Source organism: Carcharhinus amblyrhynchos, chromosome 20, assembly GCF_965287045.1.
Source record: "Carcharhinus amblyrhynchos chromosome 20, sCarAmb.v2.hapA, whole genome shotgun sequence".
Classification (NCBI taxonomy): Eukaryota; Metazoa; Chordata; class Chondrichthyes; order Carcharhiniformes; family Carcharhinidae; genus Carcharhinus; species Carcharhinus amblyrhynchos.
In genome coordinates, this window is record NC_137343.1 from 49,508,552 (window position 1) to 49,535,524 (window position 26,973).

The 26,973-nt window shown below is 43.6% G+C and overlaps 1 protein-coding gene and 1 long non-coding RNA gene across 11 annotated transcripts in view; one reads left to right on the top strand and one right to left on the bottom strand.

Moving 5' to 3' along the window:
* Positions 1–961: 961 nt before the first annotated feature.
* On the bottom strand, positions 962–5,897 carry LOC145356017 (uncharacterized). The gene is made up of 3 exons (XR_013889057.1): positions 5,781–5,897; positions 4,384–4,674; positions 962–1,051 (listed from the first exon to the last, which is right to left on the bottom strand). It is a non-coding gene; the product is annotated as an uncharacterized LOC145356017 (long non-coding RNA).
* Positions 5,617–26,973, top strand: part of klhl22 (kelch-like family member 22) — a 48,380-nt gene continuing 27,023 nt past the window's right edge. Inside the window, exons 1-3 of one of the 10 annotated variants that reach the window (XM_080208575.1) lie at positions 9,625–9,901; positions 19,411–19,530; positions 23,001–23,281. In XM_080208575.1, the coding sequence (XP_080064701.1) occupies positions 23,073–23,281 (209 nt within the window). In that variant the 5' untranslated portion in view covers positions 9,625–9,901; positions 19,411–19,530; positions 23,001–23,072. The other 9 variants (XM_080208581.1, XM_080208574.1, XM_080208578.1 and 6 more) reach the window with 9 other exon arrangements.

A 26,973-nucleotide genomic window follows, 5' to 3' on the forward strand; every position in this document is an offset into this window, starting at 1 on the left:
TGTTCTAAACTACCCCCCCCCCATCTTGAGGTGGTGCCCTCTACTCCTGCTGTCCTTTCTGAGCAGGAAACCTTTTGTGGGTGTCCTAATGTCCCCTGCCAACATCAATGAATGTGCTGATCCTGTACCTCTAAGAACACTAATTGATTTGCCTACTCACTAGATGAATGTGTGGATACTTTACCCTCCAGCAAAAATCTGTACAACTTTCCATCACCTGATTCACCTTCTTAGTGAATGGGGGGAGGGGGGAGATTCCCTATTTATCATAAACTTTACTGGTCAGGACACCATCAGCTGGGAAAACACTCCTTGACTAGACAAACAGTAGGCTTGGCTTTAATTAACTTCAGCCTGCATGTGCTCTTGTGACTAAAGCAGCATGTCAGTCCCCTTGGACTAAACCTGTTTTCCAAACCATCACCAGGCTGATACCGGAGATGAGGGGGTTGGCCTATGAGGAGAGATTGAATAGACTGGGTCTGTACTCGTTAAGAGTTTAGAAGGCTGAGAGGGGATCTTATAGAGATGTATAAGATAATGAAGGGGATGGATAGGGTAGAGGTAGTGAGATTCTTCCCGCTTAGAAAGGATAGCAGAATTAGAGGGCACAGCCTCAAGATAAGGGGGTGGGGTGGGGGGGGGGGGCGCAGTTTAGATCGGAGTTGAGAAGGAACTTCTTCACTCAAAGGGTGGTGAATCTCTGGAATTCTCTGCCTGTTGAAGTGGTGGAGGCTACCTCGCTAAATATATTTAAGACACAGGTAGATAGGTTCCTGATAGACAAGGGAATTAAGGGTTATGGGGAGAAAGCGGGAAAGTAGAACCGATCCACTTCAGATCAGCCATGATCTTATTGAGTGGCGGGGCAGGCTTGAAGGGCTAGGTGGCCTACTCCTGCTCCTATTTCTTATGTTCTTAAACCTTCACTGTTGCAAACCTGAGAACAGTTTGGGTCTTTACCGTTTCCACATTTCTCAGCAGGTGCTGTCTTCTGCTCATGGTCAACCTTCCTCCCATAAAAATAAGCGAAAGACTGAGCTGCTGGAATCTGAAACAAGGAACGGGAGCGCTAGAAAAATTCAGCAGCATGAGTAAAGAGGAAAAAGCAAAGTTAACAATTCGAGTCCTTTGGCTCTTTGTCAGAACTGAAGGTTGGGGTGGGGGGGAGTGTTCAATATTGAAGTGTAACTGTCAGAGATTGCAAAACGTAGCAACTTTTAAGAACAGAAGACAGATGGTCTGGTGTTGGGGTTGCATTAAGGCAATATATGTACAAGATATTTTTAAAAAAAGTATTTTTTCCCAAAAATATACTTTATTCATAAAAATTTCAAATAAACCATTGCGAATCTACATGTCTTTGCATTGCCTACTGTGCAGAATTAAACTTTTTTCCAGTTCTATACAAATTACAGTCATAACATTTCAAACCTGAAAACTATATAGGAAACAGGTCATAACCTAAAGCTGTCACATCTCGAGGGCTGCAACATGCCCAAGATGCTGCTGCTCCATCTTAGGCTGGGCTTCACTGGACATGTGGACACTACAGCGAGTTAAAATGCAAGGTTGGGGTCATGCTTGCGTGTGAACTGAGCAAAGGTGTTCTGCAAAGCAGTCACTCAGCCTGCATTTAGTCTGTGCAACGTAGAGGAGAACCGTGTTGGGAGCAGCGAATAGACCAGTTCTCCCCTACACTGGAGAGACTAAACGCAGACTGAGTGAAACGCTGCTGAACCGGAAAGGAGTGTCTGGGGCCCTGAATGGTGAGAGGGAGGACGCAAAGGGCAGGTATGGCACCTTATCCGATTGCAAGGAAAAGTGCCAGGGGTGAGGGATGGGGAGTTGGGTGCGATAAAGGAGTGGACTTGGATGCCACAGAGGGAGTGATCCCTGCGGAATGCTGGCAGAGGAGGTGAGGGGAAGATGTGTTTCGTGGTAGCATCATAAGAACTAAGAGCAGGCACAGGCTATTCAGCCTCTCGAGCCTGCTCTGCCATTCAATACGATCATTGTTGATCACATCTCATCCTCAAATCCACCTTCCTTCCCACTCCCCATAACCTTTAATCCTGCTAGAAATTAAAAACCTATCTATCTCCTCAAATTTGTTTAGTGTTCAAACATCCACTGCACTATGGGGTAGGGAGTGCCGCAGATTGAAAACCTTTTGAGTGAAGTAATTCCTCATTTCTGTTTTAAATCTGCTACCCCTTAGTTTAAAAGTATGACAGCTCATTCTAAAATGGCCAAAAAGGTAAAACATCCACTCTATATCTTCCCTGTCAATCCCCTTTAGTATCCTATACACCTCAATTAGATCTCCTCTCATTCTTCTCAACTCAAGTGAGTTGGCCTTTATGTCCTTCCTCAATTAAGGGTAGCAAAACTGTGTGAAGTATTCCAAATGCAGTCTCACCAATGCCCTATACAGTTGCAACAGCACTTCCCTACTTTTATACTCTGTTCCATTAGCAATGAATGCCAAAATTCAACTTCCCTTCCTTATTACCTGCTGCACCTGCATACTAACTTTCTGCAATTCATGCACAAGGACACTCAGGTCCCTCTGCATCAAAACACTTTGAAGTTTCACTCCGTTTAAATATTAAGTTGCCTTTTTATTATTCCAACCAAAATGGATAACTTCACATTTATCAACATTAAATTTCATGTCATAATTTTGGCCCATTCACCTAACCTATCCATATCCACTTGTAAATTTATTTTCTAATGGCAACTTGCTTTTCCAACTATTTCAGTGTCCTCTGCAAATCTGGCTTCAGTATATTCTATCCCTGCATCCAAGTCATTAATATAGATTGTCAATCTGCTTCACAGCTCCAGGGACCGGGGTTCGACTCCCGGCTTGGGTCACTGTCTGGGTGGAGTTTGCACATTCTCATGTCTGTGTGGGTTTCTTCTGGGTGCTCCGGTTTCCTCCCACAGTCCAAAGATGTGCGGGTTAGGTTGATTGGTCATGCTAAATTGCCCCTTAGTGTCCTGAGAGGTGTAGGTTAGAGGGATTAGTGGGTAAATATGTAGGGATATGGGGGTAGGGCCTGGGTGGGATTGTGGATAGTGCAGACTCGATGGGCCAAATGGTCTCCTCTTGCACTGTAGAGTTTCTATGAATAGTCTGTGGCAGTCCACTGGTTGCAGCTTGCCAACTGGAAAAAGATCCATTGCTCCAGCATGCTGGAGTTGGTGGAAATGGTGGGACGCTGGTAGGGTGGAACGTGTGGACAAGGGGGACCCTATCATGGTTCTGGGAGAGAGGGGAAGGGATGAGGATAGAAGTGTGAAAAATGGGTTGAACCTGGTTGAGTGTTCTGTCAACCACAGGTGGAGGAAACCCTTGTTAAAGAAAAAGGCAGACATGTCAGAAGCACCAGTTTTGAAGGTGACATTATTAGAACAGATGCTAGAGGTGGAGAAAGGGGATGGAGTCCTTACAGGGAGCGGGGTGTGAGGAATTGCAGTCGAGATAGCTGTGGAAGTAGGTGGGCTTGAAATGAAGATTGGTGGTCAGTCTATCATCAGAAATAGAGACAGAAGGGCCAAGGAAGTTTCCAAAATGGGACCTGTTACTAATCATCTGATGTGTTAAGGATTTTATAGTCTTCCAGATGAGTCCTTAACCTCAAAAGGGACACTAAAAGTCCCTGAATATTTCAAACATTGGCTCTATTCTCTCTCCACAGATGCTGTCAGACCTGCTGAGATTTTCCAGCATTTTTTGGTTTTGTGGCATTTCTCATCACCTCAAGTTTCAGAATCAGAATTCATGCTCCATTGGGTTTTTCATCATCTCTCCCCCATTAATTCCACTTTCATAGATCAATTTGGTTGGCCAGTTGTACTTGATCACTAATGAAACTGGTCCTTTCTTCCCAGAGCCCCAGTTTCTTAGCCAATTCTTTAAGGATCCCATCCATCTTAACTCCTGATCTTCTTTAATCCTACATGCAGTGTTACAACCATCTTTCCACAACTGCTTCAAGTCTCTGACTCAGATATCTCTTTCACCAAAGGCTTGAAGCTTGAAGATACACATGTTGATTTTCCAAAAAAAAGAAAAATATTAAATCTGGTTTCTTTAAACTTATTTCTTGTCAAGTATTTTTTTGAAAACACAACAAAAACTGGTTAATGGAAAAATGTTTTTTTAATGACTGAGGTATCAGGCCCATGTGTTTTGGTTGTGATTACATTAAAAAGAATATGTAATCCAATATATTAAATTTTCATGTATTGATATGAAGGTGTAGTCATGTTGTATTCTGGGAATTTATTAGGGATGGATGGGTAGCATTATGGTTATATTGCCCTCAGTTTTGGCTGCCATCTAAATTAATCTTTTCTAAGTGCAACACATACCAGCTCAGTTGGGAGCAAGCACTCTAGCCACTCCGTCACAGTTCTAGATTTGTGTCCCACTCCAGTCTCGAGCACAAAAATCTCAGCTGACATGTCCAAGGGGCTTTCTTTTGGATAAGATGTTAAACTGAAGCCTCATCGGCCTACCTGAGTGAATATAAAGGATCCTCTCTCTGACAGTGCTTTAACAAAGAGCAGGGTAATGGTATCCAGAGATCTGGCCAATATTTATCCCTCAGTTGAACATCATTTCTTCTCCCCTATGTACTCTATGAATGGTATACTTTGCATCTATAGTGCAGAAGAAACAGAACATTTCACTGTATCCCAATACATGTGGCAATGGTAAATCAAAAACAGATTATCTGGTCATTGTAACATTGCCTCTTATGGTGTACTCAAAACTGGCTGGTGCATTCACGTATTGCAATTTTTCTTCAGTTAAAGGCAATTCGGGGTGGATGTGTAGCATTGTGGTTAACATTACTGCCTCACAGCACCAGGGACCTGGTTTGATCCCTGGCTTAGGTCCCTGTCCGTGCGGAGTCTGCACGTACTCCCCATGTCTGTGTGGGTTTCCTCCCACAGGCTGAAAGATGTGTTGTTTAGGTGGATTGGCCATGCTAAATTCTCCCTCAGTGTACTTGAACAGATGCTAGAGCGTTTGGGCCCTGGGTCCCCAGCACACCGACAGGTCCCCCCTCCGGCCACTGAAGCACTGACAGGCCCCCCGGTGCACCGACAGGCCCTACCACACTGACAGAGCCTCCCGGCAAGCTGACAGGCCGCGGCCCGCTGACAGAGCCCCCGGCCCGCTGACAGGCCCAGGCCCCAGTACACCACAGGCCCCGGCCCCCTGACAGGCCCCCAGCCCTGGCCCCCTGACAGGCCCAGGCCCCGGCCCCCTGACAGGCCCCTGGCCTGCTGACAGGCCGCGGCCCACTGACAGAGCCCCCAGCCCCCTAACAGGCCCAGGCCCCAGTACACCACAGGCCGCGGCCCCTGCCCCCCAGCACACTGACAGGTGCCTGGCCCCCTGACAGACCCAGACCCCACTGGCCCCCCCCATCCCCTTAACAGGCCCAGGCCCCTGGCCCACAGACAGGCCCCGGGCCCCCGTCACCCTGACGGGCTCCGCCGGCTCACGAGCTTTCGGGACGACCGCCAACTGTCACCCGACGGCGCTGGCGTCACGGCCGCCATTTTGTGAGCAGGAGGGAGAGGGAGCGGGAGGCAAAATGGCGGGCGGCGGGCTCCCTGTCACCCGGCTCCGACCCCAAGGCTGACGTGAGGCGATTCCTAGTTTATTAACCCCGCCACGACAAGTTATCTCTCATAACGCGAAAGGTAGGCCTTACTTACTAAATTCTCACGAATAGCTTCGAAGCAGGTCTTACCTCATTCTTTTTGTGATTTAAAATTTAATTGTTATTTCTGTATTTGTCACCCTCCCCCATCCCAGGGCACTTTACATCATTGTTGAGGCAAAAAAAAATTTGCTCATTCATCGCTGATTTTATTGGTTCACTTTGAGGCAAATCCCAGCTGAGACCTTCCTAAATATTCAAATCTCACCACCTCTCCCCTCCTCTTTTCAAACTCCTCCCAATTCTTTAACCCTTTATAAAACAAAACATCCTCCCATTCCCAAACCCATCCTAACCCTTCCCATTGCCAATGCTCCTCCCATTCCCATTCCCCTTCCAATTCCAATCATCTGCTCAATGCCAGATGCAAGGGGTTTAGCTTCCATATATGCCAATGAGAACCCTCCGCCATCTCCTGTGTTGCCCGGTAGACTGTCTAACATGCAAAAAAAACATACAAAATTGTCAAGTCAGGGGTGGCACAATGGTTAGCATTGCTGCCTCACAGTGTTCGGGACCTGGGTTCGATTGGGCCACTGTCTGTGTGGACTCTACACACACGTTCTCCCTGCGTCTTCTGGTGTGGGTTTCCTCCGGGTGCTCTGGTTTCCTCTCATGGTCTGAAAGACGTGCTGGTTACGCGCATTGCCCATGCTAAATTCTCCCTCAGTGTACCCTAACAGGTGCTGAAGTGTGGCGACTTGGGGATTTTCATAATAAAGTAATTGCAGTATTGATTGGAAGCCTACTTGTAACACTGATCATTTGGGCAGCACGGTAGCACAGTTAGCACTCCTCCAAGGAGTGACAAAGTTAGTCCCTTCGTCACCTGAGGTGACGACGGGACTAACCCCGAAAGCTAGTGAGTGTACTATCAAATAAATCGGTTGGACTTAAACCTGGTGTTGTCAGACTTTTTACTGTGTTTACCCCAGTCCAACGCCGGCATATCCACATCATTCCTCCTACAGTCCAAAGATGTGCGGGTTAGGTTGATTGGCCATGCTTAAATTGCCCCTTAGTGTCCTAAGAGGTGTAGATTAGTGGGTAAAATATGTAGGGATATGGGGGTAGGGCCTGGGTGGGATTGTGGTCAGTGCAGACTCGATGGGCAGAATGGCCTCTTTCTGTACTGCAGGGTTTCTAATAAATAAACTTTAAACTATGCAATCATTCCATACTTTTGTGACACCTTTATACATCAGTCAAGACACTCGCAAGTTTCCTGGAACTGCCGAAAAGCTAGAAAACAATCTAAGAACAGGGTTCTTAGGGTTGAAAATCTGGAACATTTCTTTCCAACATTTGCTTTGCTGATCTGAACTATCCAGGAAGCACGTTGACCATGAATGCTATTTGTTGGCATGTGCCACTATGCTACCATGGGCGGCACGGTAGCACAGTGGTTAGCACTGCTGCTTCACAGCCCCAGGGTCCTGGGTTCGATTCTCGGCTTGGGTCACTATCTGTGTGGAGTTTGCACGTACTCCCCATGTCTGCGTGGATTTCCTCCGGGTGCTCCGGTTTCCTCCCACAGTCCAAAGATGTGTGGGTTAGATTGATTGACCATGCTTACATTGCCCCTTAGTGTCCTAAAATGTGTAGATTAGTGGGATTAGCAGGTAAATATGTAGGGATATGGGGATAGGGCCGATTATTGTCGGTGCAGACACGATAGGCCAAATGGCCTCTTTCTGCACTATAGGGTTTCTATGGTTTCTTGTATAGTATGATTTTCACCACAAACAGGATCAAGCTCCACCTTGAAGTCATGCAGTGAATAAGAACTCTGCATAACTTGTCTCACAGGTCTGCTATTTTCTGGGAAGACCACCTAAAATCAAAACCACCGCTGTAAATGTCATAAACATCACCCCTTAGCACTGACTCCATCCACTACTGGGTGAAGCCTTGGTTAATCATGAATGTCGAGTCCTCAAATTCTCAGGCCTTATCACCGTTACAAGATCAGAAAATAATGATGAGGGAAGCTATTTGTCCCATGTGAATTCATCCATTTAGAAAGATATTAAACCTCCCCCCTCCCCACAGTAGTATCTTGACAGATTCCAATATATCTAAATATTGTTTGGTCAATCTATGCGAAAAATAATTTTCTGACAATTTTGATTTGATAAAGATCTGAGGTTTAAATCCCACATCCCATGTGTTATCAAAACTTATTTCCACCTCTGCTTTTACTTCAGCCTCGAAAATGCTGATGTATCCTTGTTTTTGTCACCCATAGCCTCAACCTCTTCATTATCATCTTCTACTTCTTCACTTTCTAGCGATCTCCATGCTTATCCCCACACTCCAGCTTGTCCAGTAATCAGCTGCCCATATCCTATCCCATACTGAACGTGGATTTTCGTGCTGATGGGCAGCAAAAGTGGGAAAATTCCCAGTTCTGGAAATCCATCTCCGTTACGTAGGCCTCTGTTCACTATAGCTTTATTTTGGGAAGGCAAGGTTGGGCAAGCGTAGAAGGCCCATTTCCCTTTAGCGGGAGCTTGGCCCAGTTGTAATCATGAATGTTAAGCCCTCAAATTCTCAGGTCTCATCAACCCCCAGTGGTCCTTATTTTCCCGTTCCCCATCCATACACCCTATGTATACACCTCAAAATCTTCCATTTCCCTCATGCTTTCTCTGTACCCATGCCCATCCCTGCAGTGGAGCTGGCAAGAGTAGGGGTGCTGTGCTCGGATTGCTTTTGCTCATTGGGATGGGAATTCCAGAATTGGGTCCTACCTGCTATTTTTAAAGGCCTCCCAACTTGACCCCCACTCCACAAAAATCTGTACCCAAGTCTCATTTGCTGAATGCAAAATCATTATTGATGCACTCTGATTTGATAGGGTTGATAAGGAGAAACTATTTCCATTTATGGATGAGGTCAGCACAAAGATTGCATAAATATAAATTTTCCATTAACACACCAAATAAAGGGGTGACACGGTGGCACGGGAGTTAGCGCTGCTGCCTCACAGTGCCAGGACCCGGGTTCAATTCCAGCCTCAGGTCACTGACTGTGTGGAGTTTGCACATTCTTCCTGTGTCTGCGTGGGTTTCTTCCGGGTGCTCTGGTTTCTTCCCATAGTCCAAAGATGTATAGGTTAGGTTGATTGGCTACAGTAAATTACTCCTTAATGACAGAGGGACATCAACTATAAATGTGTGGAGTTACAGGGATGGGAAACAGGTGGGATTGTTGTCGGTGCAGGCTTGATGGGCCAAATGGCCGCCTTCTGCACTGTAGATTATATGAAATTTAGGTTGTAAAAACAGAAAATGCTGAACGTAAAGTTAATTTACTATTATCACAAGGAGACTTACATTAACAATGCAGTGAAGTTACTGTAAAAATCTCCTAGTCGCCACACTCTGGTACCTGAGTACTTTGTTCTTTGTTCTTTGTCATATTCACCAAGTCTGGCAGCATCTACAGAGAAACAGAGTTAACAGCTGGAATTTTCCAGCAGTTCACACCGGCAAGGTTCTCTGGTCCCACTGCGGTGAATGGAGATTTGGCTAAGCACCAAATTCTCCATCCTTGCTTGCAGTGGCAGCACGGCATGAAAATTCCAGCCAACATTTAAGGTCAATGATCTTCCTTCAGAGGATTTTCTTTGCACAAAGTGGTGAAAATGTAGAACTTGTGATCACACGGAGTAATTAAGTTTTGATGTATTAAGGGGAGGCTTGATGCATGAAAGTGCAGTGAAGGGAAGAGAAGAGGTAACCAAAGTGTGAGGAGAAATGTGTGGAGTATAAAAACTGATATAGACAAGTAACACAAATAGCCTGTTTCTGTGTTGTAAACCTGATTGCATTTCTTTACATGGCTCCTGTGTTTTTTTTCCCATAGCTTTGTCATGACTAATAGGCAGCAGTATCTCAACTCTCATTCATCTTCAGAAACCGAGATATACGCATCCTGGATGATGAAAGCAACAGTCTTTGGAAGGTCATATGACTGGTACACATGCATTAATCATGTCTGTATAGCTAAATAATATGGGAAACACTGATGTAAGAATAGACCAGATATGGAATACGTTATCTCAAGGATGCCCTCTTGAATTTTAATGCTTCCTCAAACGTTTGGGAAACAAAGCATTTAAAAACAACCATTCAATAGACACTGTGGTGAGCATTTTATACTTGCTGAAATAATTGATCTGTCTTCAGTGCCACTGAAAATTGTGCTTATACCTTCAAAAAGAAAAGTGTGAGAGGTGAAATAAAAACAGAAGGTGCTGGAAATATGCTGAAGATTTGTTAGCATCTTAATAGGATAAGGGACTTCATGTTTCAGGCAGAGACACTGTCAGATCTTGTGCTTTGGTAGGTATGGTTCTAGTTTGTTTTATGTCAATGTGAAAAGTGATGTGGAACTTTCCAAAAGACTTTTCATTTTAAATTTTGGAAGCGGCTCAGTGGTAGCACTGTTACCCCTGAGTCAGAAAATTGTGGGTTCTTGGTCCACTCCCAGGATCTAAATCCCAGCGCTTGAGCACTGTACTGAGAAAGATGCTGTCTTTTGGATAAGACTATAAAAGGTGCTTTTATACAAGTATATTATAAGGATCCAGATTTTTTAAATAGGTCATTAACTTACGAAGATTCAAGGGGCTTAATAGGCTAGATACAGATTGTTTCTGCCCGTTGGGGGATCTATAACATAGGGGTAGAGTCTCAGGATAAGGGACCAATCATTTAGGACTGAGATGAGGAGAAATTACTACATTCAAAGGGTGTGACTCTTTGGAATTGTCTACGCAGAAAGTTGTGGATGCTTTGTTGTTGAATTTAAAACTGGGATAAACAGATTTTTGGTATCAAGGGACACAGGAAGAGGTGGGAAAGTGGAGTTGAAGCCCAAGTTCAGCAGCGTCATGTTGCAGCTGTACACAACTCTGGTGCGGCCGCACTTGGAGTATTGTGTGCAGTTCTGGTCCCCACATTATAGGAAGGATGTGGAGGCTTTGGAGAGGATGCAGAGGAGGTTTACCAGGATGTTGCCTGGTATGGAGGGGAGGTCCTATGAGGAGAGACTGAGGGATTTGGGGTTGCTTTTGCTAGAAAGAAGGCGGCTAAGAGGGGATCTTATTGAAACATATAAGATGATTTTAGAGGTTTAGATAGGGTGGATAGTGATAGCCTTTTTCCTCGGATGGAGAAAGCTAGCACGAGGGGGCATGGCTTTAAATTAAAGGGGGGTATTTATAGGACAGATGTCAGGGGTAGGTTCTTTACCCAGAGGGTGGTGAGGGATTGGAATGCCCTGTCTGCTGCAGTTGTAAATGCGCCTAGTTTGGGGGCGTTTAAGAGATCCATGGATAGGTTTATGGATGAAAAGGGATTGGTTTAGGTTAGAGGGTCATTGTTTTTTAACTGGTCGGCGCAACATTGTGGGCCGAAGGGCCTGTTCTGCGCTGTAATGTTCTATGTTCTATGATCATATTGAATAGGGGAGTAGGCACGGCAGACCATATGATCTACTGCTCCTACTTGTATTACCTAATGAAAAGTGCATTATTGGCACCTGTGTCCTCAGCTACCCAACCCCATGCTCTAGAATTTCCTCCTTGATCCCCCTTCTCCTTTATGACGCTGCTTAAACCCAACTCCTTAGTCAAGCTTTTAGTCACCCCACTTAATAGCTGCTTACACAGTGCCCTTTTTTGTTAGATTACATCTCTGCAATGTTTTTCTATATTAGGGGCTAAATAAATACAGGCTGTTGTTATTAAAAGCCCTTTGAGCAACAGAGTGCACAGTGACAGTGACCCAATGAAGTCCCGCTCTCTTGCCAACTGGGTTCAAAGTTACAATACCAAAGTTATCACCTTATCATATTTAAGCCTGAAAATTACCCTAGAAAATGAATGCTTATTTCATATCTTCAATATTTCTTTGTGACCTTTGCTGGCTGGTGCTTGGTGAGGGTGAGATGGTGGAGATTCATTCTCTATGTAATGAGTGCTCCCCCCCAGAATTGCTCAGTGTACCGACAATGTCCTGGAGAGAAATGGTCAAATTGAACACTGAACTGCAGGAAAGTACTGCAGGTTCTCAGAACCTGTTTGTACAACTTGGTGCACACTGTCATTTGATAACTTTAGATATCTCTTCCCCTCATGTATTAGACTTCATTTTTCCTGTGCGTAAATATCTCATGGTCAACATTCTTAATAACTTTCATCTTAGTTGTACTTCTGTTGGGTGGTCCCTTTCTGTTTAACCTCCACCTGGATTCTCCTGCTGTAGTGTTCTGCTCACTTGGTTGAAAGGTCTTTTAAAGAGCAGTGACTGTTTATAGAAATGATGGCTTTGAAGGACTTTCACCAATAATGTTTCCCAAGTTAACCGAAAAACATTCTTTTGTTCTGATTGATATTTGAGATCTATCTCTTAAGATTCTATTGGTGATAAGTTGGTATAATATCAGTTCAATATATGCAGAGGTAATGGCGACTCTCCAGGTCTGTTTTTCCATTTTCATTATTTTATGGTCATATATGATGGACTTTTTTTTTAAACAAATGTGTTTCTTTTGATAATTAAAAATCATAGAATCATACGGTATAGAAATGGCCATTGTTGGTTTTTTGAAAAAGTTATCCAGAGAGTTCCATTCAGCATTCTCTTTCCCCATGACTCCAAGTGTTTATCCAATGCCCTTTTGAAATTTGTTGAACATGCTGCCTTTTCGGGCAGTGCATTTCAGACCATGATAATATTAGGAACAGGGGGAGGGCATTCAGCCCCTCAGGCCTGCTCTTCCATTCAGTTCGATCATGGCTGATCCATATCTGAGCTCCATTTGCCCACCTTTGCTCTATAATCCATGAAACCCTTTCTTAATAAAGATTATTGTCATGAAATCTTCAGTTGTTCCAGAATCCATCCTTTGGTGGAGTGGATTCTAAAAAAAAATCAATCTATGTAATTGTATATGCTTTTGGTCTAAATTGTTAAAATAAAACAAGTTGGCTCGAGTTTTCCTGTGTTAGCCATTCGGTAGAGTGCAGCAGAAGTAAGCGTTGTCAGATTGACAACTCCCAGCACCATATTTCCTCTTGAGCTCAAAGAAAATAATGTGCATACGTTTGGTTGCAGGCCCACATTGCTTTGTTAGTGCGCTGGAGACTTGGAGCACGAAGGGAGCCTTGGGACGATTCATCCTAAACCTGTAACGCTGCATGGATGATAATTGTAAAATATAAAGATGAAAATTACAAAGAATGTATTTTTCATTTAAGTGTTATTGATACTGTGTTTCTTAAAAAATCTTTGTTCAAAATATGAATGTCATGTCACTTGCACAAGATATAAATGCACCATGTAAGACTTTCCTGGATGCTGCTGGACAGGCCATGCTGATGTGTTCTTCAGGTGCTGAAGTAGCAAAACTGCTTTGGCAGCTGGAGAGGTAGGAGCGCTGGATATTAATGGGCATTCAGCTTATGGTTTGCATCCGGTATTTGAAGATGAACTTGAAGTTCAGGTCAGCTGCCAATTGGCATGTAATTTTCAACCTTATGCCCTCTTCCAGTAAAGATATCAGGGAAGTTTGGGCATAGCCCTGCTCAGTGCAGGAAAGGCACAAAGGATTTACTTCTCTCCTGCACTTCAGCTTACTGAAGACATTTATGTAGGGCCTTTCTCAAGATGTCCCACAGCACATTACGACCAATAAAGTATCTTTGAAATGTAGTCACAGTTGTAAGAATGTGGCAACCAGTTTGCACACAGCAAGCTCCCTCAAACACAATGTGGTAGACTGGATAATCTGTTTTGGTCACGTTAACGTATAGATATTGGTCAGGATATCAGGGAGAACTCCCAGGGTCTTTTACATAATAGGCTGTGGGTTTTTACATTCACCTGAGATGGTAGGTGGGACCTCAGATTAAAGTCTTATCTGAATCTTTGGTAGTGCAGCATTCCCTCAATATTGCACTGAAGTGTCAACCTATAGTATTTGCTCACATTTCTGGGATGGAACTTGAACCCACAACTTTCTGGTTCTGAGGTGAATTTCAACCATTCACCATGCAAATGTTTTTTAGAGTCAAGGAATTTATGGAGAAAGCAGGAAAGTGGAGTTGAGGCCAGGGATCAATGAATAGTGGAAAAGGATCAACTCATGTCTACCCCTTCTCCTCTTTATTATGTTCTTACGAAATCTACAAAGTCTTGTGACAATCCTGGTTGATTTCTTTCTTTATGCAGAGCACTGATGCCAATTGTAGCTTCTTAATTCCTATTCACCTTTCTAGCTTCCTTTCCAACTTTGAGTTATCCCTTAAACCCATGTCTTTGACAAAGATTTGATCAGCTTCGACCCAATACCTCCTGATGAGGCTTGGTGTTGAATCATGCTTAATTATATTCCTGTGAAATGCCTTGGGACATTTTACTATGTTAAAGTTTCTGTAGTAATTGTGGAGATCAGCTAATCCAACATTAACCAGGGAGAGAGTCTGGGAAATTCCTGTGAGACTCAGGCTGGGATTTTCCTGTTCCACCACCATCTACTGGTTCTGCCAAACGTCGGTGGACTTTTAGCTGGCTTTCTGCATCCCCTGTGGCAGCAGAAAATCCCAGTCTCACGATGCTCATGAAGTAACCTCACTACCCAATGTGGAGAGATACTTATGTATATATTGTGTTTGAATTGTTGGTGGATAACCTCTTTTAAGTGTGATACTTAGAGACTGATTACTCTTGAAATCTTAAACCATTATTTGTCCAAGTGGCTTAAATTTGTTTACTGTTTGAGAGAGTAAAAGTGAAACTGTCACTGGGGTGATTATCATACTTAGACCAGTTAGGTGACTTTATGCAAATAAAGATCCTTCTGCATTGTTCTTCCTGTTCTCTGAAGGTCACAGTAGTGTTGCGCTGTATTGCAAAGTGAGATTTGCAACCGTGGTACATTTCTAGAATCACTGCACAAAGCCGGATAGCTTGAGTAAGTTATGTGACTGCTACAATCTATGACTTTGTCTTGATTGCTGAAATAAATACTTGTCTGTCAGAGTTGAGTCTTCATGTTTTAGTATCCTTTACAGTTTATCCATTTTCAATTTTATCATCAATTGTTACAGCACCGAAGGAAACGAATCAACCCATTGTGCCTTTGCTGGCTCTTTGAAAGAGCTGTCCAATTACTCCCATTCCTAGCTCTTTCCCTATAACCTTTTGATTTTCACCTCTTAAGCTCAGATCAAATTTCCTTTTGAAATTTGCTGTCGAACCTGCTTTCACTATCCTTGTTCCTGTGCATTACAGATCGCAGCAACTCGCTGAGTAGCTCGTATATTGTGAGTTTTGGTTTCTCGGAGCAGTCACTGTGAGTAGTGACCTTGGGTTCGGACTGAACTTTTGGTCACCTGTCCTAATATTTCCTTGTGTGGTTTTGTGTCACTTTTTTCTGTTAACAGTATTAGGAAAATGTTCCAAGATGTTTCAGTGCTATATAAGTGCAAGTTGTTAAAATCACAAAGAAACCACGATTATGAAACGGGTAAAACCCAGCATAAGCGTGCAGTCTGCTGGTTACTCTAAAACTGGATCAGCAGGAAAACACTGTTAGCAACCTGCATGCAGGGGGAGGATTATTTTTGGATCAATAATAGTCAATAGCCTTCTCACTTCATGAGTGACAGGAAGATGAAAAAGAGATAAACCAAAGAGAGGTTTTAGAAGCATGTTTAAGCAAGTTGCACATGAAAGGTTATTCTTTCAACGCAGTTATAAAAAGCTTGCGGCACAGCAGGTGACTATTTGGCCCATCATGTATGTGCAGGCTAAAAGAATGAGCCACCCAGCCTAATCCCTTTCTAGCATTTGGCCATCGCCCTGCAGATTATGGTACTTCAGATGCACGTAGAATCCCTGCAGTGTAGAAAGAGGCCATTTGGCCCATTGAGTCTGCACCAACAACAATCAGTCCCACCCAGGGCATAGCCTTGTAACCCTACATATTTACCCTGCTAACCTCCCCCCCCCCCGACTAAGAGGCAATTCAGCATGGCCAATCAACCTAACCCACACACCTAGACACCTTTTAAATGAGATGAGGTTTTATGCCTCTATGGTTTATTCAGGCAGTGAGTTCTGGACACTTGCCACAATCTCAATGAAAACAAATTTCTATCCCCCCTCTAATCCATCCACCAATCACTTTAAACCTATACTCCCTAGTCACGGCCATCTGCTAAAGTAAATAGGCCCTTCTGTTATTTAGGTCTTTCACAGTTTTGAACATCTGAATCAAATCTCTTCTCAGCCTCCTCTGTTCCAAGGAGAACAACTTCAGCCTATATAATCATACCTTATATCTGCAAATGGCAATATCTTTGTACATCTCCTTTGTAGCCTTAGTACAATTACATCCTTATATAACGAGGTGACTAGAACTGCATATAGTATTTGTTGTGGCCATCTTGTGGCCTAACTAATGTTTTATGCATAGAATAGAAGAATCCCTACTCTTCTATTCCATGCCTTGGCTAATAAAGAAAAGAATTCCAGATGCCTTTGCTAATCAAGGAAAGGATTCTACTATTGACCTGTCTTGCTACCAGAAACAGATCCCACAACACCAGCTTAAAGTCCAACAAGTTTATTTGTAGCAAATGCCGCAAGCTTTCGGAACAGGCTGTCCCTTCGTCAGGTGGCTGGGAGTTCCGATACAAACAGGTCACAAAGACACAAACCCAATCCACATGCATACTGATTGGAATGTGAGTGCTTACAGCTAATCAATTCTTAAAGGTACAGACAGTGTGAGTGGAGAGAGCTTTAAGCACAGGTTAAAGAGATGTGTATTGTTTCCTGACAGGAAAGTTAGTGAGATTTTGCAAGTCCAGGTAAGTTGTGGGGGTTACGGATAGAGTGACATGAACTTAAGACCTCGGCCGAGGCCGTTCTCCCGTGTGCACCCCCAACCCCACCCCCAAGCGATCTCAGGTAGAGTGGCAGTGGATCCCCCTTCACTCTTCACTGATTTTAGCGGAATAGCAATGGACCCCTCCTTTCCCCCCTGCTGACCTCAGTCAGAGTGGCATGAGAAGGTCAAGTTTGTCTCCCCTGTAGTTGGGCCATCCACATACTGAATGAGAAATTCCTTTTGAATACACTCGACAAATTTCTTTCCATCCAAGCCTCTAATACTGTGGCTTTCCCAGTCAATGTTGGGAAAGTTAAAATTCCCTATTATTACCACCCTATTTTTGTTAGAGCTATCTGTAATCTCCTTACATATTTGCTCCTCAATTTCCCACTGACTATTTGGGGGCCTATTAAACAACCCTATCAAAGTGATTTCCCTTTTCTTATTTCTCAGTTCTACCCATATAGACTCAGTGGCCGAACCCTCGGAAATATCCTCTCTCAATACTGCCATGATATTTTCCCTAATCAAAAGACCAACTCTTGGAACATTGAGTTGCCATTCCTGTCCCTCCCTTAGTCATGTTTCAGTAATTGTTATAATATCCCAGTCCCATCCATGCCCTAAGTTCATCTGCCTTGCCAGTCAGGCCTCTTGCATTGAAATAAATGCAGTTTAATCTGGATTTCACTTGCTCTCTGCTCTGCTTTTGCCTGATCTGTCTGGTACTAGGATTACTCCACATCTCCATATTATGACAAGGATTTTGACACTGCATTTACTATTTAATGTGCTCTCTTTAACTTCTGTGCTGTCGTCAACCTTCTCTTCTGTCTCCCTATTGCTTTGGGTCCCGGCCAAACTAGTTTAAACTTTCCTGAGTGCTTCTAGCAAATCTCCCCACCAGGATATTAGTCCCGTCAAGTTCAGGTGTAAATCGTCCTTCTTGAACAGGTCACCCTTCCCCAGAAGAGATCCAAAAATCTAAATCCCTATCCCCTGCATCAGCTCTCAAGCCACACATTCATCTGCCTGCTCCTCCTATTCCTACTCTCTCTGCCAGTGACCATAATTCTATTAGTTTTAAGATAGCTTATGGAGAACGACAGGTTTGGCCCAAAAGTTAAAATTCTAAATTGGGGCAAGGCCAATTATGATGGTATCAGGTAGGAACTTTCAAAAATTAATTGGGGGAGTCTATGGGGAGGCAAAGGGACGTCTGGTAAGTGGGAGGCTTTCAAAAGTATGTTAACCAGGGTTTAGGGTAAGCACATTCCTCTTAGAGTGAAGGGCAAGGCTGGTAGAAGTAGGGAACCCTGGATGACTCGGGATATTGAGGCCCTGGTCAAGAAGAAGAAGGAGGCAAATGACATGCACAGGCAGCTGGGATAAGGTGAATCCCTTGAAGAGTATAGGGAGTGTAGTAGAGTTAAGAGAGAAATCAGGAGGGCAAAAAGGGGACTCGAGATTGTTCTGGCAGATAAGACAAAGGAGAATCCAAAGAGCTTCTACAAATACATAAAGGGCAAAAGAATAACTAGGGAGAGAGTAGGGCCTGTTAAGGATCTGCAGGGTCATCTATATGCAGATCCACAAGAGATGGGTGACATCCTAAATGAATATTTCTCGTCAATATTTTCGGTTGAGAAATAGGGAACGTGGGGAAATAATTAGTGATGTCGTGAAGAGTGTATCTTTAGGAGTGTACATATTATGAGAAGAAGTTGCTGGAACTCTTAAATTGCATCAAGGTAGATAAATCCCCAGGATCTGATGAAATGAATCCCAGGACATTGTGGGAGGCCAGGGAGGAAATTGTGGGTCCTCTAGCAGAGATATTTGAATCATCAGATATCTCATAACAGGTGAGGTGCCTGAAGATTGAGGGTGGCAAATGTTGTGCCTTTGTTTAAAAAGGGTTGCAGGGAAAAGCCTGAGAACTACAGGCCGGTGAGCCTCACATCTGTGGTGGGTAAGTTATTGGAAGATATTTTGGGAGACAGGATCTATAGACATTTAGAGACGCAAGGATTAATTAGGGACAGTCACCTTAGCTTTGTGAGTGGAAAATCATGTCTCACAAATTTGATTGAATTTTTTGAAGGAGTAACAAAGAAGGTAGATGAGGACAGTGCGGTTGATGTTGGCTACAAGGACTTTAGCAAGGCCTTTGACAAGGTACCGCATGGTGGGTTGTTGCATAAGGTTAAATCTCACAGGATCCGGGGTGCAGTAGTTAAATGGATACGAAACTGGCTTGATGACAGAACCCAGAGTGTGGTTGTAGAGGGTTGTTTTTCAAACTGGAGACCTGTGACCAATGGTGTGCCTCAGGGATCAGTGCTGGGTTCACTGTTATTTGTCATTTATATTAATGATTTGGATGAGAATATAGAAGGCATGGTTCGTAAGTTTGCAGATGACACCAAGATTGGTGGCATAGTGGACAGTGAAGAAGGTTATCTCTGGCCTGTGACTGTATCACACTATGAGATGAAAAGGATTTATTAAGAGCCATGCTCACATCTTCTGCCTCCAGACATATGGGCCGCATTCTTTACTTGTTATCCTCCAAATGTATTGATAAAACACCTTTGGGTTCACATGGATTTTGTTTGCAAATATTCTTTAGTGTCCTCTTTGCTTTAATTTCACCCCTCTGTTTTCTATATTCCTTTTGGCTTTCTGTAGTATTGAGTTCTCAGTGACTAACGCAAACTTTTCTTTTTTTGTCTTATCTTACCTGCAGATTCGTTGACATCCAGGGGGTTTCTATACTTGGCCATCCTGCTGAGAACTTGTTTATTCTGAATCCCTTGAATCTCCTCTTTGAATCCCTCCGACTGCTCTGACTCTGAGTCACTTTCAAGTAGCTGTTTAGTGTCCACTTTTGCTAAATCACTTCCCAACTTAGCAAAATTGGCCTTACGCACAACTTGGCTTTCTGTTGTTTTTGTCCTTTTCCATAATTATATTAAAACTAACTGCATTATGATCACTCCAGAATGCTACACCCAGCTTGTGTACCTAAAACTAAGTCCAGAATCGTGTCTGTCTTGTTCTGCATGCTACAGTTCTCTTGAACGCACCTTAAGAATTCTATTCCCTTCATTCCTTTCGCTAAAATTATCCCAGTTAATATCAGGATATTTAATATTCCCTGCTCTTATTTTACCACAGAGATATGCTCTTTTAACTCCCCCTGACTGTTTTGGGGGTTAATAGTACACTCCTAGTAGTGTGACTGCCCCTTTTTTGTTTGAACGTCAATCCATATGGCCTCAAATTGATGATCCTTCGAACATTTCATCCCTCCTCACAACAGAAACACCGCCAAATTATTTTTATTCTCTAACTTTTATTTCCTCTGCCATCCAGACTCATTTATTAATTTTCTATATTCCATTTCCAATTTTGCCCCAGCTGAGTCCACCCTCCAAGTTCCCATCCTCCTCCCAACTAGTTCAAACCCTGCCCAACAGCAGTAGCAAGTCTCCTGGCAAGGAGGTCACACCCTTTCTCTATTGCAGTTCAAACCATCAGTTCGTATATGTCCAACCTCCCCCAGAACTGGCTCAAATGCCTCAGGAATCGGAAGCCCTTCCTCCTATTCCATCTCTCCAACCATGCATTCATTAGCTGTAAGCTCCTATTTCTGAATTCACTGGCACATGATATTGGGAGTAACTGAGAGATTACTACTGAGATTCTGCTTTTTAGTGTCCCACCAAATCCCAAAATCTTCTGTCAGGACCTAATCCCTCTTTCTACCTTTGTTGTTGGTAACAATGCCCCCATGGCCTCTGGCTGTCCACCCTCTTATTCAAGAATGTCCTGTCTGTGACATCCTTGACACTGACACAAGAGAAGCAACATACCACATCCTGGAGTCGCATCTACAGTTGTAGAAACATCTGTCTATTACTCTAACTATTGAATCCTCTCAGCATTTCTCTTCCACCCTTCTTCCTTCCCATCTGTGCAGTCCACCCAAAAGCCCCAAACCTGGCTCTTGCTTCACACCCCTGAGGAACCGTTACCCTCACCAGCACCCAAAATAGAAAGCCAGTTTGTGAGCAAGATAGATAGGCATTACCTGCCAGGACCTCCTAGTCTTATGGTAGTCACCCAGTCCCCATGCTCCTAACCTGTGATGTGACCAGCTTCCCAAACACACTGTCCATGTATTCCTCAGCCTTGTGGATGTTATAGTGACCAGTTGAATTCTGAAACCTCATGTTTCTGCAGCTGGTGTCACTTACTGTAGATGTGTTTGTCAAGGCCACATCAGATGTCCATGACTTCCCATACACCACAGGAGGCATATTTCACTCAACTTAGCTGCAATGCCGTATCTTACTTTAAAACTAGTTACTAGTGGAATGTAGAATTACAGATCTGCACTCACCAATCAGCTCCTTCTGTATTTAAGTTTTCTGTTTTTAAGGACTATTTAAAATGTTGTTGTTTTCTTCTATGCAGCACATCCTATTATCCCTTATAGTGGATGCTGATCAATCAGCTTATGAATTCAGTTGCACCCTCTTAGCTTGGAGACAAAACAAAAAAAAATCACCAACTAGCAGAGGATGAAAAACACTCGCTCATGACCTTTATTTATACTATATGAAACTCAAGAGATGAGTCAATCTTTTTGACTAACTGAATAAACTAAATCAAATTAACTGAGGGACAAATTAGGAGGGGCAGCCCCCAGAAAGAAGGGAATCACAAAACAGAGAACGAAGTGGAAAGAAAGCCTAAAAGATCAAACTAAAATGCGATTGAAGGGTTTGATAATACACCCCAGCCCGGGGGGGTGCCCAATGAGAAGAGATAAGTCAATGCTAATACAAAAAAAGATTAAATTATCTACTTAATTAACTAATTACAGCTGCTGTCCAGTAAAGAGTTTTTTTTATCCCTGTTTAAGTGAGACCTTTGAGATCCTCTCACTCAACAAACCCCAACTTCACAATCTGTGCCCAAGTCACATTCCTGAAAATTGGAATAAGCATGTAGGCTATCTTTACAATACTTCAGATAGATTTCCTAATGGTAAAAGCCAGGGCCGTTCTGTGCTTTAACTGATTTAAGTGCTGATACCAGTGCTGTCCCTGGGTTTGGGTTGGGAAGTTCAGAGGGTTTCTAGCTCCTGATTGCTGTGTGGTTGTCCTTGGTGAAAAGTAACTATGTGTGAATATTAAGTGAGGATATTCCCAGTTGCAGTGCCTCCAGTGGTTGAGCAGGCTCACACCTTTATAGTAAGGTAGTGGAGGACAGGTGACAGATGCTTGTGGTCATAAAACTCATTAGGAGTTGAAATCTTCAAGAAAGGAGAGGACAGTAATAAAAATGGTGAGCTTACTGGGGTGATGGAGTTTCCTGTATGTAGCCTAGTTGATCTTATGAAGCCCAAACGGGCTACTGTGAAGTGAAACCTCATACCTGTACTGTTAGTGGACTATAGCAATATTGCACTTGAAAGAAGATCTTCCCAGTGTGCAGTTTAAGGATTAAAATGCTACAGTTTATGATGTTGGAGTGGAAGGGTTCATGATGACTCATTACATTGCAAGGTGCTGTGCTGAACATAAAGCACGGGAGAGTCCCAGATACTTTGTTTTTATTGATCCAATACAATCGTTACAGCAGAGGAAATAACACATTTACCCAGAATATTCACTGAGTATAGACACTCAAGATCAGCTGGACTCTTGCTCTTTCATGGACAAGGAATGTTAGAGTTTTGGGTAAGGACAAGATTGGGCTCATATGGTGGGGTGAAAGAATAGGGGCAAGTTGTCATCAACCAGGTTACTTTGTGATGGAGAGAATCAGGGTAGGAAGTTCAGCTCAGGGTGAGATGTGACATTGATGTTTCAGCCTGAGGTAGTCGCCAGAGAAGAGAATGGAATCAGTGGCAAGGGAATTGAATTTCCACTTGACTTTCACTAACCTCAGCTTTATACCCTTCTCTCTCCCTTGCTTTCCCATTTTATTCTAGAATACCTCTGTCACACAGCTATATTTCGTGTGAGTCTAAAATATTTGGTCATTGAAGGACTGTTTGAGGATACTTGATACAGTCTTCATTAGATGACTATAAGCAGCTATTTTCAGCATGAGTCAAACAATAATGGCTAATTATAGGATCCCTGGTTGCTGCTTATTTTCCCTCCTCACTAAGCCAAGGCCCTAATCCTCCTGGCTACGAGGTAACTAGCGTAGAAAGGACAAATGCAGAGACAATTCTGATCTTTATTTGTGACACTCCAACAATGCGCATCCAGTTTCTTGCCCGCTGAATGATTTTGGGGCATTTTCAATATTTTTCAGAAGAGTCAATGTGGAAAGCTGTCTGTTGGCAAAGCATTTTCCTGAAGGCTGGTTGTCATTGATAGCATTTGCATGACCATGGCAGAAGAGCACGAGGACAAACAGCAAAGTCAGAAAAAAGTGAGCCAGACCTATCAGAGCTCCGCACATTCCCAGTCTCTGCTTGATGGACTAGTTGCACTCCGAAACAGTGCAAGCCTATTTGATGTTACACTGATTGTAGAGGGGAAGCCCATCGAAGCTCACCGCATACTTCTGGCAGCATCATGTGACTATTTTAGGTACTGCCCCTGTCTTGTGTGTGCGCATGTGTTTGTAGTTTTTTTGTGTTTGGGGGTGGATTGTGTGTGTGTGATTGTACGCTTGTGTTTGGGATGTGTGTGTGGATTATGTATGTTTGGGTTTATGTGTGTTTCACCGTGTTTGGAGTTGTGCGTGTATGTGCTTGTAGTCAGGGTTTTATATAAATTCGTGTTTGGGATTATGTGTGGGTTCAGGGGTGTGTATTTGTGGTTGTGAAATATTATACTTATTGTGGGAAAAAGCACGGATACCCATTTATTTATAATCCCTGTGTATTGACAGTTAACAATGTGTTATGCTTGATTCATTTTTTTAATCTCAAATCATATGAACACCATCTAATTATCCCCAACCCCTGACTATCTACAGGGATAGTCTACAGATTAGAAGGCAATTCTTTATTTATGTCACTACCAGCACTGCTTCTGGTCCTGCCACGTTCAGAGGCTTTCAGCTTGTGATGCCCCCATTACCTGAGCTATGAGGAGAGGCTGAATAAACTACGCTTGTACTCGTTAGAGTTTAGAAGAATGAGGGGAGATCTCATTGAGACATATAAGATGATGAATGGGATGGATAGGATAGAGGTGGAGAGACTCTTCCTGCTCAGAAAGGACAGTAGGACTAGGGGGCATAGCCTCAAGATAAAGGGGGGGCGGTTTAGAACGGAGTTGAGGAGGAACTTCTTCACTCAAAGGGTGGTGAATCTCTGGAATTCTCTGCCCATTGAAGTGGTGGAGGCTGCCTCGCTCAATATTTTTAAGACGCGGGTTGATGGGTTTCTGATAGACAAGGGAATTAAGGGTTATGGGGAGAGAGCGGGAAAGTGGAACTGATCCACTTCAGATCAGCCATGATCTTATTGAATGGTGGGGCAGGCTCGAAGGGCTAGATGGCCTACTCCTGCTCCTATTTCTTATGTTCTTATGTTCTTATATTCACTGTGATTCTTACATTGAAAGTTTTGCCGGATCACAACAGTTTTAACCTATTTCATGTGATTCGTTTAGAATGTCATTTTCAACCAGCTGTGTTCTTACTTCAGTGGTACGTTTTGTGGTTTTAGTGTTCAGACTGAAGGTGCTTCTAACATTTTCCCCCACAAGCTAACAAGATCTACCTACCCAGTCAAGACATTTTGCCCTTGAAGATAGGTTGGTTGACTTCATATTTACCTCCCCTTTGCATCAGAATTGGGCCTGAAGTTCAAGTTTCGGTAACAAGCCCAGTCTCTTCAGATCATACAGATCTAGCACGGGACTGAGGAAGTGCTGCACAGTTGAGATAACCTCGTTTGGATGGGCTGGTAAACTGAGGCACTGTCTGCCCTTCAGGGGGAGGCAAAGAATTCCCTGGCATTATTTCAAGGAAGAGCAGTGGAGTAATCCCTGGTAGTCTGGCCAATATTTATCCCATCACAAAAAACAGATTGTCTGGCTGTCATCACATTTGTGGGATCTTGTTCTGCACACATTGACTGTTGTGTTTCTTACTTTACAGTAAGAAGTCTCACAACACCAGGCTAAAGTCCAACAGGTTTATGTGGTAGCAAAATCCACTAGCTTTCGGAGCGCTGCCCCTTTGTCAGGTCAGTTCTATTCACAGGGCATAAAGACACAAACTCTATTTACAAAATAATGGTTGGAATGCGAGTCTTTACTGGTAATCAAGTCTTAAAGTCACAGATAGTGTGAGTGGAGAAAGCGCTAAGCACAGGTTAAAGAGATGTGTACTGTCAGGAGAACAGTGACCACGACACCACACAACCCTGCCACAGCAACCTCTGCAAGACATGCCACATCATCAACACAGATGCCATCATCTCAAGTGAGTACACCATCCACCAGGTACACGGTACATACTCTTGCGACTTGGCCAACGTCGTCTACCTGATACGCTGCAGAAAAGGATGTCCCGAGGCATGGTACATTGGGGAGACCATGCAGACGCTACAACAACAGATGAATGAACACTGCTCAACAATCACCAGGCAAGAGTGTTCTCTTCCTGTTGGGGAACACTTCAGTGGTCACGGGCATTCAGCCTCTGATCTTCAGGTAAGCATTCTCCAAGGCGGTCTTCACGATACACGACAACGCAGTCACTGAGCAGAAACTGATAGCCAAGTTCCGTGCATGAGGACGGCCTCAACTGGGATCTTGGGTTCATGTCACACTATCTGTAACCCCCATAACGACTTGCCTGGACTTAAAAAATCTCACTAACTGTCCTGTGTGGAGACAGTACACATCTCTGTAACCTGTGCTTAACTCTCTCTCTACTCATGTTGCCTGCACCTGTAAAGACTTGCATTCCAATCATTATTTTGTAAATTGAGTTTCTGTCTTTATATGCCGTGTTTGTGAACAGAACTCCCACTCTCTGACAAAGGGGCAGCGCTCCAAAAGCTAAAGGATTTTGCTACCAAGTAAACCTGTTGGATTTTAACCTGGGGTTGTGAGATTTCTTACTGTGTTTACCCTCATCCAACGCTGGCATCTCCACAACATTTCTTACTTTACAACAGTGACTACAGCTCAAATTACTTAATTGGTTGTAAAGCAGTTTGGCCTGAGGTCATGAAAGCTGCAATAGAATGCAGGTCTTTTTTTGGAACCTAAGGCATTATATGGGCTCAGAGATATTTCTCAAAACACAAATGTCATTTGCTCAGAATACCATTTTCAACCAGTTGTGTTCTTATTTCAGTGGTAGGTTTTGTGGTTTTACTGTGAGCTATGTACTATCTTGGTTGGTTAAGAGGAAATTATTAGGAGGTTCTGCTAGAAGATTTAGCTTATACTCTAATACTCCTACAGGACTGTACAAAACTGGGCCATTTCCTGAGTTCTTCAGGGAAAGTGTGCAGGCAAAATTCTGCACTTCCGCCAAAAGTTCTTTCAGTTAGCAATCTGGTTGGGAACAAAAAGTATTGACAGAAATCTTTGACCTGTGGCTAGGGAGGCCTGAACTGTCATTTGTGATTATATATCAGTTTGCAAACTGCTCTGAAGGTGGTGACCCTGGTTCTGGATGCTGTGACTGTGATTCCAGATGTTGTTACTATAGTTCAGGACATTATAAGAGTGGGTCCGAGTGTTGTGATTGTGGTTCCAAGTGATGTGATTGTGGTTCCGGGCATAATGTCTGTGGTTCCGGGCGTTGTGTCCGTGGTTCCGGGTGACGTGTCCGTGGTTCTGTACTTTGTGTCTGTGGGTCTGGGTGTTATGTCTGTGGTTCCGTGCGTTGTGTCCGTGGTTAGAACATAAGAACATAAGAAATAGGAGCAGGAGTAGGCCATCCAGCCCTTCGAGCCTGACCCGTCATTCAATAAGATCATGGCTGATCTGTTGTGGCTCAGTTCCACATTCCCGCCCTCTCCCCATAACCCTTAATCCCCTCGCTTATCAAAAACCCATCAACCCGCGTCTTAAAAATATTTAGCGAGGCAGCCTCCACCACTTCAATGGGCAGAGAATTCCAGAGATTCACCACCCTTTGAGTGAAGAAGTTCCTCCTCAACTCCGTTCTAAACCACCCCACCCCTTTATATTGAGGCTGTGCCCCCTAGTCCTACTGTCCTTTCTGAGTGGGAAGAGTCTCTCCACCTCTATCCTATCCAACCCATTCATCACCTTATACGTCTCAATGAGATCTCCCCTCATTCTTC